Genomic DNA, 13,421 nt, shown 5'->3' with positions numbered 1-13,421 from the left:
CAGTATCTGAGCAAGTGAACCAATGAAAACTCAACCTGTTCTTAGGAAAGATTATAAAAGCTAACTAGAATAAAAGCTAAAACCTAACATTCATAAAAGCTAACATTCATTCCTCTAATGCAGTGTTTTATTTTAATTGCAATATACCTGACATATAACATTATATTAGTTTCCTGTGCACAGCATGATTTGCTATATGTATTTGTAGCCTAAGCTGTTTCAATGTTAAAAATGCTTTAAACAGAATTATTTTACCTCCAAACTGTATTCTAAAATATTCTGACAATTTTTGTTTAAATTATAATTTGGAGGGGTACCTGGGTGGCTCAGTGGGTTAAGCCTCTGCCTTTCGCTCAGGTCATGATCTCAGAGTCCTGGGATGGAGGCCTGCATTGGGCTGTCTGCTCAGCAGGGAAGACTGTCCCACCCCCTGCCTGCCTATTTGTGATCTCTCTCTCAGTCAGATAAATAAATAAATTCTTTTAAAAAATAAAAATAAATAAATAAATCTATTGGGGCACCTGGGTGCTCAGGGGGTTAAAGCCTCTGCCTTCAGCTCAGGTCATGATGTCAGGGTTCTGGGATGGAGCTCCACATCAAGTTCTCTGCTCAGCAGGGAGCCTGCTTCCCTTCCTCTCTATCTGCCTCTCTGCCCACTGGTGGTCTCTGTCCTGTAAAATAAATAAATAAAATATTTTTTTAAAAAAGAAAGCTTTAAAAAAATTATAATTTGGAGGTTACCTGTGACACTCTACCTTGTTCCCCAATACAGGAACTTAAGATATATATATATATATATATATATATATATATATATGCAAAAGAACTGATAGAATCAAATATTTATTGTAACAGTCTCCAGGAACTGGAGTTAAGATTTTTTTTTTATTGTTGTTGTTATTAAACTATTTTGTACTTCCCAATTGTTTTGCAATGAAAATTCATTATCTTTGTAATCAGAAAAAAATCCAAATATATTATTAAATGTTTTGGCCACTGATAAATGACCAGCAACTTACATAAAAGCAAGTGCCTTTATATTTCATTAATAAAGAAATACCAAATGTATAATAACACTACTAACTTTTTAAAGTCTGCTGGTTCATAAAATTGAAAGAAAAAAGAGCCCAAAATTTATAAGTTGGTACTGTAACTGATAATTCTCCAGTATCATTAGATTCTGGGGTTGCATTTCCAACCAGGCCAGAGTAATGGAGTTTGGAATTCTTCCTCCACCACAAGCAAGTAGACAACTGGAGGAAACATAGGAAAAATGAATTTTGGATATTGGACAACAGGTAGTGTAGGCTTATGATCCTTGAGGAAAGGGGGAGGGAAATGAGGTAAGCCCTCCACTTGCCCAACCGTTCCACCTAGGGACAATGTCCAAGCTGTGGGACCGATGAGGGCATGCAAACTGGCCTGAGGAGAGGGAGTTTGGAGTTCTGGAAGGCTGAGGAGGCTGAATTTATGGGTAGTAATTCTTGAAAGGATAATAATGCAAGAAAGAATTCCAGAAATTTGAATAAGGATCACTTTTAATATTTCACTAAAAACCAGTCTGCACATGATACAGTGAAATCCTACAACATCAAAAGAATGACCTCTAGAGAAAGAAAACCAAAAATTCACTGGATCCTAGAAAGATCCAGGAACTGTTCAAATCCCCACTACTCCAGGTAGATGGGCAACACAGGGCCTTTGCAAGAGACTCTAGAATGTCCAGGCTTAAGAGTGGGGGTAAATTAACTTTACAGTATAGGTTATTCTAGACCCTCTCTGGAAGATGAATCCAGAAGTAATTTAACTGCATAACAAAAACAAACAAAACACACACACACACACACACACACACACAAAACATACACACACAAACTGTTCTTTAAAGACATACGACAAAAGCCAAAGCACAATGATCTAAAATATACAATGTCCAGAATTCAACCAAGCATTGCTAGGTCTGTGAAGAAGAAGGAAAACATGACTCCTAACCAGAAGAAAAGCTACTCAACATAAAATGATGCAGACATGCTGGAGACGGTGGAACAAGAGGACAGACAAGGCCATGAAAACAGCTATTATAAATACGCTTCACATTCTCAATGATATAAAAAAAAACAACATAATGAGATCAGAAATGCAAAATATAAAAAACAAATGAACATCTAGAAATTGGAAAATACAATAGCTGAAATGAAAACTTTGTTGTAGGTACTTTGGCCATAAGCATCTTTGCCATAGACATTACTACAAGACTTTTCATCACATAACTAGTTGGCCATAAGACAATTTTGCAGTAAAAGATAAACATTAACTGGTTGACAGTTTGCATATTATTAAGTAAAAGAAGCCAATCTGAGAAGACTACCTACTACTGTATGATTCCAACTATATGGCATTCTAGAAATTGTGAAATTATGAAGAAGTGTAGAAAGACCAATGATTGCCAGGATTTGGAGTCAGGGGATGAGCAGGTGGAGCACAAAGGATTTTTAGGGCAGTGAAAACACTCCATGGGATACTATAGTTAATATATACCAAATGTTACATTTTTTAAAAGAACAAGAACAAATATTATTATACATTTGTCCAAACCCATAGAATGTGCAACACCAAGGGTGAGCCCTAACATAAACTATGAACCTGCATAATAATGTTGTATCCATGTGGGTACATCAGTTGTAACAAATGTACCACTCTGCCAGAGGATGTTAATAATTTTGTGGTGGGGAGATCATGAGAATTCTCTGTACCTTCCTCTCGATTTTTTTTTTTTTTTAATGAGCAAAAGATTTGAGCAGGAACTTCACAAAGGAGTATGTATAAATACTCATTAAAGCACATTTAAAAATTTTTAACCAATCTCATTTGTCATCAGGGAAATATACATCAAAATCAACATGAAATCTCACTTCACATACACTAAAATAACTAACAGTTAAACAGACTGAAAATAATAAGTGTTGGCAAGGATGGGAAGCATCTGGAACTCTCATAGGCTGCCAGCGGAAATATAAAATAGTACTGTTACTTTGGAAAAGAGTTTGACAGCTTCTTTAAAAGTTAAATTTTCCTCTTACCATTTGGCCCGTGAATTCTACTTCGAGGTATTTACTCAAGAAAAATAGCAACATATGCCCCCCAAAAGAGCTGTACAAACTGCTCAGAGCTGATTTTTTCATAATAGCCAAATACTAGGAAAACCCCAAATGTCCATCAATGGCTAAACAAATTGTGCTCCATCCATACAATGGAATATCATGGAGCCATGAAAAACAAACTGCCAATGCATGAGGCAACATGAGTGATTGGGGTTGGGTAAGACCGTCCTAAGTCTTAACCTCACCCCTGCTTATTTACCTACGAAGCCTTCAGCTACTGTGTTCCCATGAGAATAGTTCCCTTTATAAGAAAATGTTATGTGGGAAGACTTGTGAGTGGGATGGTCCCCAAATTCTCATCAGAGTTTTTAACACTTTGCTGCTGGATAGAAGCCAGTTCTCATGTCTTTGATGGTTTTATTTACTTGAGTTCTTTTTTTGGTTTTGGTTTTGGGGGTCTTTCGAGGGATGGGACAGCATTTTTAACTCAAAATTTGATTTTCTTTTTTTAAGATTTTATTTATTCATTTTACAGAGACAGCAAGGAAGGGAATATAAGCTGGAGGAGTGGGGGAGGAAGAAACAGGCCTCCCGCTGAGCAGGGAGCCCAATGCTGGGCTCAGTCCCAGGACTCTGAGATCACAACCTAAGCTAAAGGCAGATGCTTAATGAATGAGCAACCCAGACGCCCTGAAACTTGATTTTCTATATCATAACTCGGGACTTAATATACATTGTTTCTCCAATAGTATGAACTTTACTTCAAAATAGCTTTTCACTTCATTGCTAGGCTTGGTGCTTCCAGTAATTGATAACCGTGTATCACCTTCAATTATAAGAATTATTTCTTTTTCTTTTAATTCATTCATTTAGTTTCTAAATGAAATGACACACTCTTAGCAGTCAAATCTGAATAATGCTGAGGGTTTTTTTTTTTTCTCCTTTCTTGGGGAAGGGTTAGGGAGAGGTGAGTGGATGGTGGTAGTTTGCTCTTAAAAATATGGTTTGAGAGGCAATGGGGTGGCTCAGGTGTTGAGCACCTGCCTTTGGCACAGGTCATGATCTCCAGGTCCTGGGATTGAACTCCACATCAGGTTCCCAGCTCAGTGGGGAGCCTGGTTCTCCCTCTCCCTCTGCCTACCCCCCTGCTTGTGCTGTCTCTCTCTCTCTCTCTCTCTCTCTCAAATGAATAAATAAAATCTTAAAAAAAAGAAATAATAAGGTCTGGGAGGCTCTCCTGGGTGGCTCAGTCAGTTGGGCATCCAGCTGTTGATGTTGGCTCTGGTCATGATTTGGGTCCTGGGATCCAGCTCTGTGCTCTCTTTCACTCTCTCTCTCTCTCACACTCAAAAATAAATAAAACTTTTTTTTTAAATAATAAAATTTAGGCCCCTGGGTGGCTCAGTCATTTAAGCATCTGACTTCTGATTTTGGCTCAGGTCATGATCTTGGGGTTGTGAGATAGAGCCCTGCCTTAGGCTCTGAGCTGGGCGTGGAGCCTGCTTAAGATTCTCCCTCTGCCTCTGCCCCTCTACCACCCTGAACTCTAAAAACTAAAATTAAAAAGGAAAAAATAAGGTTTGTTTTTTTCCATTTATATGTGATACTTGTTTATTGTAGAATATTGTTGTATTTTCCTCTTTCCCCTCATTTTAGAAGCATTCTTTCCTGCAGATCTCCCATCAAAAGTGATTCAGAGGGGACTAACTCCATGCAAGCATTTCCCCCCACTCCTCCAGTACTAGCAACAGAAGTAGGCATGTGCTTCTTAGAACGAGGGGCCATGTGACCTAACAAGGGTAATCACACACTGCAGGGCTTTTTGTTTTTTCCTTAACTGAAATATAGTTGGCACACAATGTTTCTTTGGTTTGAGATGTCAGGCGCAGTGATTCTGTAACACTCCATTATTCTGTGCTCACTACAAGTTCACTCCCATCTGTCACCATACAACAGTACTACAATACCAACGACTCTATTCCCTACGCTGTGCCTTTCCTCCCACAATTTATTCATTCCATAACTGGAAGGCTCTCCCTCCTGCTCCCTTTTCCTCATTTTGCCCATTACCCCTTCCCTCTGGCAACCACCAGTTTGTGCTCAGGAGAGTATGACATACAGACATCAGAAGAGTCTTCCATTTTGGAATACAGAGCTATGAGAATGACAGAAGACGACATCTTTTTCAGCCATCGTCTCTGGTCTCACAGAAGAAGCCATCTGTATCAAGGAAAAACATTACTGACACACTGAAAGCCACGGGGAAGAGATGAAATGAGAGGACAATTAGACTCATCACCATGTCATTGGGGCCCCTGGATCCAGGTTGAAGTGTGCTCTACCCTTGGGATTTTTGGTTACGCAACTGATAAATGTTTATTTTTGCTCCTATTGGCTGGTGTTGGATTTCTGTTACTTGTAACAGAGAGTCAACAACAAAACAGAAAAGTATAAAAGGGGAAAAGAGGTACTGTTAATTCCACCATCAAAAAACTACTGGATTTTTGTAGTATTTTTGTGCATTTTGATGCCAATCGTTTTCTCGGCATACTAATAATCATATACCACAATTCTATATCCTTTTCAAAAAAAACTTAACATAATTATGAACACATTTCTTGAGTAATTCAAAATTATTTTCAAATATCACTGTTTATGGAAATCTCATCATGCAACCATACTATAATTATAATCCTTCCATTATTGGATACTGAACTTCTTTCCAATTTTTCTCCATTATGAATTATACTACAATATATATCTTTGCACTCAGAGATTTTTTTCCTACATTTGGGATTATTTCCTTCATATATAATCTCAGGAATTCAATTACCATGCAAAACATATGAACATTTTTAATGTCCATGATAAAATGTGACAACTTTATATCCAAAGTGTTGTATAATTAATAACCTCAGCAAAAGTGTACGAAGATGCCCAATTGATGATGACATTAAATATTCCCACTTAAAAGGATCTTTCATTAGTTGTACGGTTGAAAATGACACGGCATAACTTTGTTGTTTTAATTTGTATTTATTAGAGAGAAATGCATTTGCATAAAATTATTAGTCATTGTTTTTTTCCTTTTCGTTGCTTGTCTCTTCTTGTCCCTACCCACATGTTTACGGGGGATGTTGTGTTTTTCTTACCAATTTGACCTCTCTTTCTCTCTCCTTTTTTTTAAGTGTATTTATTACTTATTTTTAAGTAATCTCTACTCTCAACATAGGCTTGAACTCACATCCCAGAGATTAAGAGTCAAGTGCTCTGCTGACTGAGCCAGCCAGGCACCCCTGTTCCTCTCATTTTAAACTCAAGTGTCTTCTCTCTCCCACTTAGAGTCTTGGCAGTCACTTTTACATACTTTTAGAGAATTTTTAATAGTTTTACTTTCTACTTTAAGTTCATTTAACTATCTAATCTATGTGCAATCTTTTTCAAGCATATATGAGGGGAAGCCTGCGATTTTTCTTTTGTTCTAAACAACTGAAATACATAAAGCTTCTTTATGCATATCTTAGGGTCTAATTCTGGTCAACCTTATCTTCCATTGGTCTGTCTCCTCTTATGCCTGGAATATCCTACTTTAATTGCTGTGTTTTTGTAACGTGCTTCAACAACTAGTAAGGCTAGCTGCCATTCCCACTTGTAAGTTTTTATTTTTAAAATTTTATTCTCATATCCTCTCATCTTTTTGCTCTTTCAAGTGACTACCACAAAAGGAAAAAACTAACACCTCTGAAAATTCACCATCAGCAACAAAATAAGAAAAGGAGTAAAACTACAAGTCAGAAACTTCAAAATGTGGCTATTGAAGAAAGAAATGAGAGATTCTGTCAGAGCAAGGCCTGGCTTCTAATCCCACTGCAGCCTCATACCCACTATGATGGGCCTGAGGAGAGAAGACGATGGATGAATTCCTGAGCGTTCTCACTAGTACTGCCTAACCCAGAGGAAAGCAGACTCAGAGGTAAGCAAGCAGTCCAAGAAAATACCCATCAGAGTAAAGGCCCCAACTTCAGCTCTCAGTGGATGCAGGAAAAGCCCCAGGAAACTCTCAGGTATTCTACCACGAGGACGGGATGCATGGCCAACATGATAGATTAATTCCTGGTACCAGATATTTAACATGATCTCAGAAGAGAGACTAAAACCCAGGTTACTCAACAAAGGCTGCACACAGCCCCAGCAGAGTGTTCTTCCTACCCTCTCTGTGCTCAGTCTCAGAAGAGCAGATAGAACTCGAGACTTTAGCCCCACCCTGGAGTCCGAAGGGGAGACACGCATGTCGGGGATGGAAGTCATGGAGAACTCATCCTCACTGTCTCAGGGAGAGCTGAATGTCTGGAAATGGCTGCCCACATTCAACACAAACAAGCTGATTAGACAGATAGTAATCAAGCACATGCCAAAGAGGAGCCAAGAAACCAGGCTGGGAGAAAAAAGCCAAGTAAAAATTAAAAACAACAACAACAACAACAACAACAACAACAAAAAAAACTTCCTGGGTCACTAGGGTGGCTCAGTCAGTTAAGCGTCTGCCTTTGGCTCAGGTCATGATCTCAAGGTCCTGGGATGGCGCCCTGCCTCGGTCTTTGCTCAGCGGAGTCTGGTTCTCCATCTGCCTCTGCCCCCTCCACCACACCCCCGCTTATGCTGTCTCCCCGCCACATACAAATAAATCAATAAAATCTTAAAAAAATAAATACTTCCCAAGTGTGTGTGTTCAATGGAAGACAGTGATGAAAACATGAATAAAATAAGAGAGAGTAAAAAAAAAAAAAAAAAAAAAAAAAAGAGGGAGCTCAACAACAAGAGGATAAAGCAACAGAACTTTCACAACATTGTTAAGGACAAAGAGAAAAAGTAGTTGTCCAGTTGTCCTTGTTTTGCACCCAATTGTGACAAGGACATACTTGGTGTGCATTGTTTATTATAATGCGAGGCACTATTTAGAATTTGTTATTCTTTATCATGCTAAGGAAATGGCATTTTATTTCTGATTCACAAAATGCTTCAGTAACAAATGGTTGAACACTGACTCAACCTATTTCAACTGGCATAAACAAGCTATTTTGCAAGGTCCTTTTTTTTCTTGTACCACACTTACAAAGAACTTCAGTGCAGTCCTCAGAACTTGTCCATATGAATGATGAGTGAGACATTTCATCATATTTCCTTTTAACAACCAGACTTTCTGTCATGCAGCAAATTTAATGACTCATTTTACAAAGACAAGTTTTTCCACTATTAGTATTTACAGGATTGCTAACATAGAGCTGCAGGTTGAATAAATGCCTCATCCTCCCAATGTCTTAAAACTAGAAAGAAGAAAAAGCTGGTGAAATTAGGGTTCATTCGTTCTACAAACGTAAGCTTTGGAGTCAGGCAGCTCTGAGAACAAATTCTGGCTCTGCAATTCACTAGTCGTGGCTTTGAACCACAACTAAGCACTGGGACAGCTGGGTCTATGATATTTAATTTACAGGGTGTTGCAAGAATTAAATAAAAAAATGCGTTTCAAGCAGGTACCCCAAGATGATTATTTATAGTTATCGTTGCTATTTTTTTTTAAATTATTATGTGCCTGACACATCTTAGATAATAAATATTTATTGAATGAATAAAAGATCTCTATAAAAAATTCAGAGATGAAGTAGAAAGTCTATGCCCACAAGAGATTTGCCAGTGAGGAAATTAATTGCAAATAAAATAAATATAGATAAAACTGAGTTCTAGGTTTGATTTCATGAGGCCTAGCAACTTCTTTTTTTTTTTTCCCTGAAAAAAAAAATTATTTTAAATTCTAATCTAGTGACCTAATTCGGTTACCTTGTTCCTAAGTATTCTTCCTAACTAGATCTCAGCCTGGTTCCTGAGCACATTCACAAACTAATTCCTGACCCCGTGTACTCTTTGGGAGAAAATAACAGAAATCAACTTAAGCTAGCTGAAGTTAAAGAAGAAATTGTACAAAAATCTAGGAACTGCTCTCTCATGGGACACATAGGCAGGGATATAGCTGAGTGTCAAGAAGGAATGGAATTTAAAAAAAGGAAAGCTTTTGGGAACTAGAATTCTCTCCCTCTCCCCCTCCTTCCAACTTTCAGTTCTGTTTCTCTCCGACTGTTTCTTTCTCCAAGGTGAGCCTCTTCTCTCTCTAGACTGCTGGCAGAAGATAGTCACCTATGAGTCTTGAATCTGCATGTTTTGCCTCCGTCCTAATTCATATTCCTGGAGGCACTCTGGTTTGCCTGGCTTAAAGTAAGCACCTGCCCTCTTCCATTCAATGGCCTCTAGGAGAAAGGGATCAGAACGGACCACAGAATGGACTACCTTCACTGCTTGAAGTGAAGACCCAGGGGGAGGCCCACCTTGCACGGAAAAATGGCATCAGCGTCCATGACACCCAGCCCCTACCACACACTGACCTTTAACTTGTCACAGCCCTAATCTTAACCACAAACTGAGCTGCACATTAATAATCTTGGCCCAGGAATTCCACTTACACTGACATTGTGAAGCACACATAAATGAGAAAGTGAAGAGATCTTGCTTCACTTCCTTTTGAGAAAATGTGGTTTTTACATAGTGAATTTTATTTGAAATCATGTTTACTCACTGTAAAAACACCTGAGTAAAAACTAAAAGATAAAAGGAAAAAAATCTAGTTCTTTCTAAACATTCTTAAAAACCTGGATATTTCCAAACATCCCTAAGTAAAACGCTGTATATAGAATAAGATTTCTGAATTTAGAGGTAAATATTTCTGTTTTGGTCCCTGCTGGTGGGGTCAGGCTAACTTCTTTAGTCTCTGCACAGCTTGGAATGCATCATCATCTACCACTCAGTAAAAGTCAGAGGTTGGGATTACAATCAAAATCTTGCTTGGCCCAGCCTCCCTTGGTCAAGGAGTTTCTGGTACCTTCCATGTTCTCTCTTTAACAAGGGTCTATCTCAAGATTGGACTTATTTTCTTTGAACTCTATCAACTTCAGGGTAGATTCTGTATCTTCTTGGGGTTCCTGTAATCTCCTTCTCCTTTTCCTTCTTCAGGAGTATCACAGGACACAAGCTGTCCAGTGCCAGCTAAGTTGCAATGAGCCAACAATAGTCTATCTTTTGCACTGATTGCAACCAAAAGTTCTAGACAAAATGCAAAAAACAAATACCTAAAATATCCCAATTGTACACATGCATGGCAGACCCAAAGAAGGGCAGCAAAGGTTTCAAGAGTTCAAGAGTTTGTCCTAAGCAAAACTCAGAGCTGTGTATATGACAGATTGACCCAAATACTATAGCAAATGTTTGAAAACTGAACTGACCTCAGAATCCCCACTCCCAAAAGGTGAGGTACAACTTGCAGCCTGGATATAAGCCAACTGATTGCCCACTAACACAAGAATTCAATATTCTTTAGAGGATTTTTAACAGAATCCAGAATCTCCTAACGTAGTATTCAAGATGTTCTGGGTAGAATTCAAAATTACTGAATGCACAAAGAACAAGAAAAGTCTGACCAGTACTCAGGAGAAAAGGTAATCAACAGATGGCCCCAACTGGAATTACCAGACACAGACTTGATAACACCCAATATAACCATGAGGTAAAGATGAACATTCTTGAGCAATCAGAGCTTCCAGACGTGCCTCTCTCCAGGTTTCCTGGAGTTTCCTCGCAGCATGGCCTCCAAACGCCAGTCTTCGCTCCCGCCTCAAATGAAGAAACCGAGACAGCCCCCTGCCCCCAAGCCAGGGCAGACGTCAACATCCCAGCACTTGCATAGAGGAGAAAAAGAACAGCAAAAAGCAATTGAACATATTGATGAAGTACAAAATGAAACAGACAGACTTAATGAACAAGCCAGTAAGGAGATTTTGAAAGTAGAACAGAAATATAACAAACTCCGCCAACCATTTTTTCAGAAGAGATCGGAATTGATCGCCAAAATCCCCAATTTTTGGGTAACAACATTTGTCAACCATCCACAAGTGTCTGCACTGCTTGGGGAGGAGGATGAAGAGGCGCTGCATTATTTGACAAGAGTTGAAGTGACAGAATTTGAAGATATTAAATCAGGTTACAGAATAGATTTTTATTTTGATGAAAACCCTTACTTCGAAAATAAAGTTCTCTCCAAAGAATTTCATCTGAATGAGAGTGGTGATCCATCTTCAAAGTCCACTGAAATCAAATGGAAATCTGGAAAGGATTTGACGAAACGTTCAAGTCAAACACAGAATAAAGCCAGCAGGAAGAGACAGCATGAGGAACCAGAGAGCTTCTTCACCTGGTTTACTGACCATTCTGATGCAGGTGCAGATGAGTTAGGAGAAGTCATCAAAGATGATATTTGGCCAAATCCATTACAGTACCACTTGGTTCCCAATATGGATGACGAAGAAGGGGAAGGAGAAGAGGATGATGATGATGATGATGAAGAAGAAGGATTGGAAGATATTGATGAAGAAGGAGATGAGGATGAAGATGAAGAAGATGAAGATGATGATGAGGGGGAGGAAGGAGAGGAAGATGAAGGGGAAGATGGCTAATGGAACACTGATGGATTCCAACCTTCCTTTTTTAATTTTCTTCAGTCCCTGGGAGCAAGTTGCCATCTTTTTTTTTTCCTTTTTCTTTTTCTTTTCTCCTCTTGTGCTCATTCGCCCTGTTTTTTGAAGTCTCCTTTTTCTCTCCCTTTATACCATGGTTCTCAGCTTATTTTGGGGGAAAATACCTTGAGCAGAATACAGTGGGAAAAGAATCTCTACCCCTTTTTGTTCCAAATTCATTTTTGTCCCTTCCTGTCTCAACAAAAACAAAAACTTTATGGAATCAACACCACCGTGCTCTGTGGGAAAAAAGAAAAACCTTCTGCTCCCTTAGCTCTGCTGGAAGCTGGAGGGTGCTAGGCCCCTGTGTAGTAGTGCATAGAATTCTAGCTTTTTTCCTCCTTTCTCTGTATATTGGGCTCAGAGATTACACTGTGTCTCTATGTGAATATGGACAGTTAGCATTTACCAACATGTACCTTTCTACTTTCTCTTGTTTAAAAAAAAGAAGAAAAAAAACTTAAAAAAATGGGGTTATAGAAGGTCAGCAAAGGGTGGGTTTGAGATGTTTGGGTGGGTTAAGTGGGCATTTTGACAACATGGCTTCTCCTTTGGCATGTTTAATTGTGATGTTTAACGGACATCCTTGCAGTTTAAGATGACACTTTTAAAATAAACTCTCTCCTAATGATGACTTGAGCCCTGCCACTCGATGGGAGAATCAGCAGAACTTGTAGGATCTTATTTGGAATTGACATTCTCTATTGTAATTTTGTTCCTGTTTATTTTTAAAATTTTCTTTTTGTTTCACTGGAAAGGAAAGATGATGCTCAGTTTTAAACGTTAAAAGTGTACAAGTTGCTTTGTTACAATAAAACTAAATGTGTACACACACACAAAAAAAAGATGAACATTCTTGAGATAAATAAGAGGACAAAGTTCTTAGCAGAGAAAGAAAAACAATTTTTTTAGCTAAATGGAAAATTTTAAACTAGGAGATACAATATCTGAAATTCACTGTTCTACCAGATGTGGTCAATAGCAGAATGGAGATGAAAGAGGAAAGAAAACCTGAAGATAGGGCACCTGGGTGGCTCAGTGGGTTAAGCTGCTGCCTTCAGCTCAGGTCATGATCTCAGGGTCCTGGGATTGAGCCCCACATCAGGCTCTCTGCTCAGTGGGAAGCCTGCTTTCCCCCTTTCTCTCTGTCTGCCTCTCTGCCTACTTGTGATCTCTGTCTGTCAAATAAATAAATAAAATCCTTTAAAAAAAAAAAAAAAGAAAGAAAAGAAAACCTGAAGATAGGTGAAGAGAAATTATACAGGGGCACCTGGGTGGCTCAGTTGGTTACAACTCTGTCTTCAGCTCAGGTCATAATCCCAGGGTCCTGGGATGGAGCCTTGCATCCGGTTCCCTGTTTGGTGGGGACCCTGCTTCTCCCTCTACCTCTCCCTCTGCATGCTTGCTATTTTTCTATTTCTCTGTCTGTCAAATAAATAAATAAAACCTTTAAAAGAGAGAGAGAAATTATACAATAAAAAGAACAGAAAGAAAAAGATTGAAAAAAATTAATGTAACCTTAGGTGCTTGTCAATCTAACATTCATATCATTGAAATCTCAGAAAAAGAGAGAGATTGAGTCAGAATATGTATTTGATGAAATAATGACAGAAAAATTCCATATTTGATGAAATGTATCTATTTAATTTCAAGAAACTCAGTGAATCCTATCAGGTTAAGTTTAAAAAAAAATACCCAGATATAT

General features: G+C 38.6%; 1 protein-coding gene across 1 annotated transcript; it reads left to right on the top strand.

Moving 5' to 3' along the window:
- Positions 1-10,771: 10,771 nt before the first annotated feature.
- Positions 10,772-12,548, top strand: LOC123394427 (protein SET-like). Its single transcript, XM_045088719.1, has one exon. The coding sequence runs from the start codon at positions 10,787-10,789 to the stop codon at positions 11,654-11,656; it is 870 nt and encodes a 289-aa protein (XP_044944654.1). The 5' UTR covers positions 10,772-10,786; the 3' UTR covers positions 11,657-12,548.
- The last annotated feature ends 873 nt before the right edge of the window (positions 12,549-13,421 follow it).

This window comes from Mustela putorius, unplaced genomic scaffold, assembly GCF_011764305.1.
Source record: "Mustela putorius furo isolate JIRA1106 unplaced genomic scaffold, ASM1176430v1.1 tig00003834_pilon_pilon_pilon, whole genome shotgun sequence".
Taxonomy (NCBI): Eukaryota; Metazoa; Chordata; class Mammalia; order Carnivora; family Mustelidae; genus Mustela; species Mustela putorius.
Note: the sequence above shows the minus strand (reverse complement) of the source record. Positions and strands in the feature narration are given on the sequence as shown.

Bases quoted from the DNA above. Each gene is read 5' to 3' on its own strand.
- LOC123394427 (XM_045088719.1), top strand. From the start codon at position 10,787: ATGGCCTCCAAACGCCAGTCTTCGCTCCCGCCTCAAATGAAGAAACCG.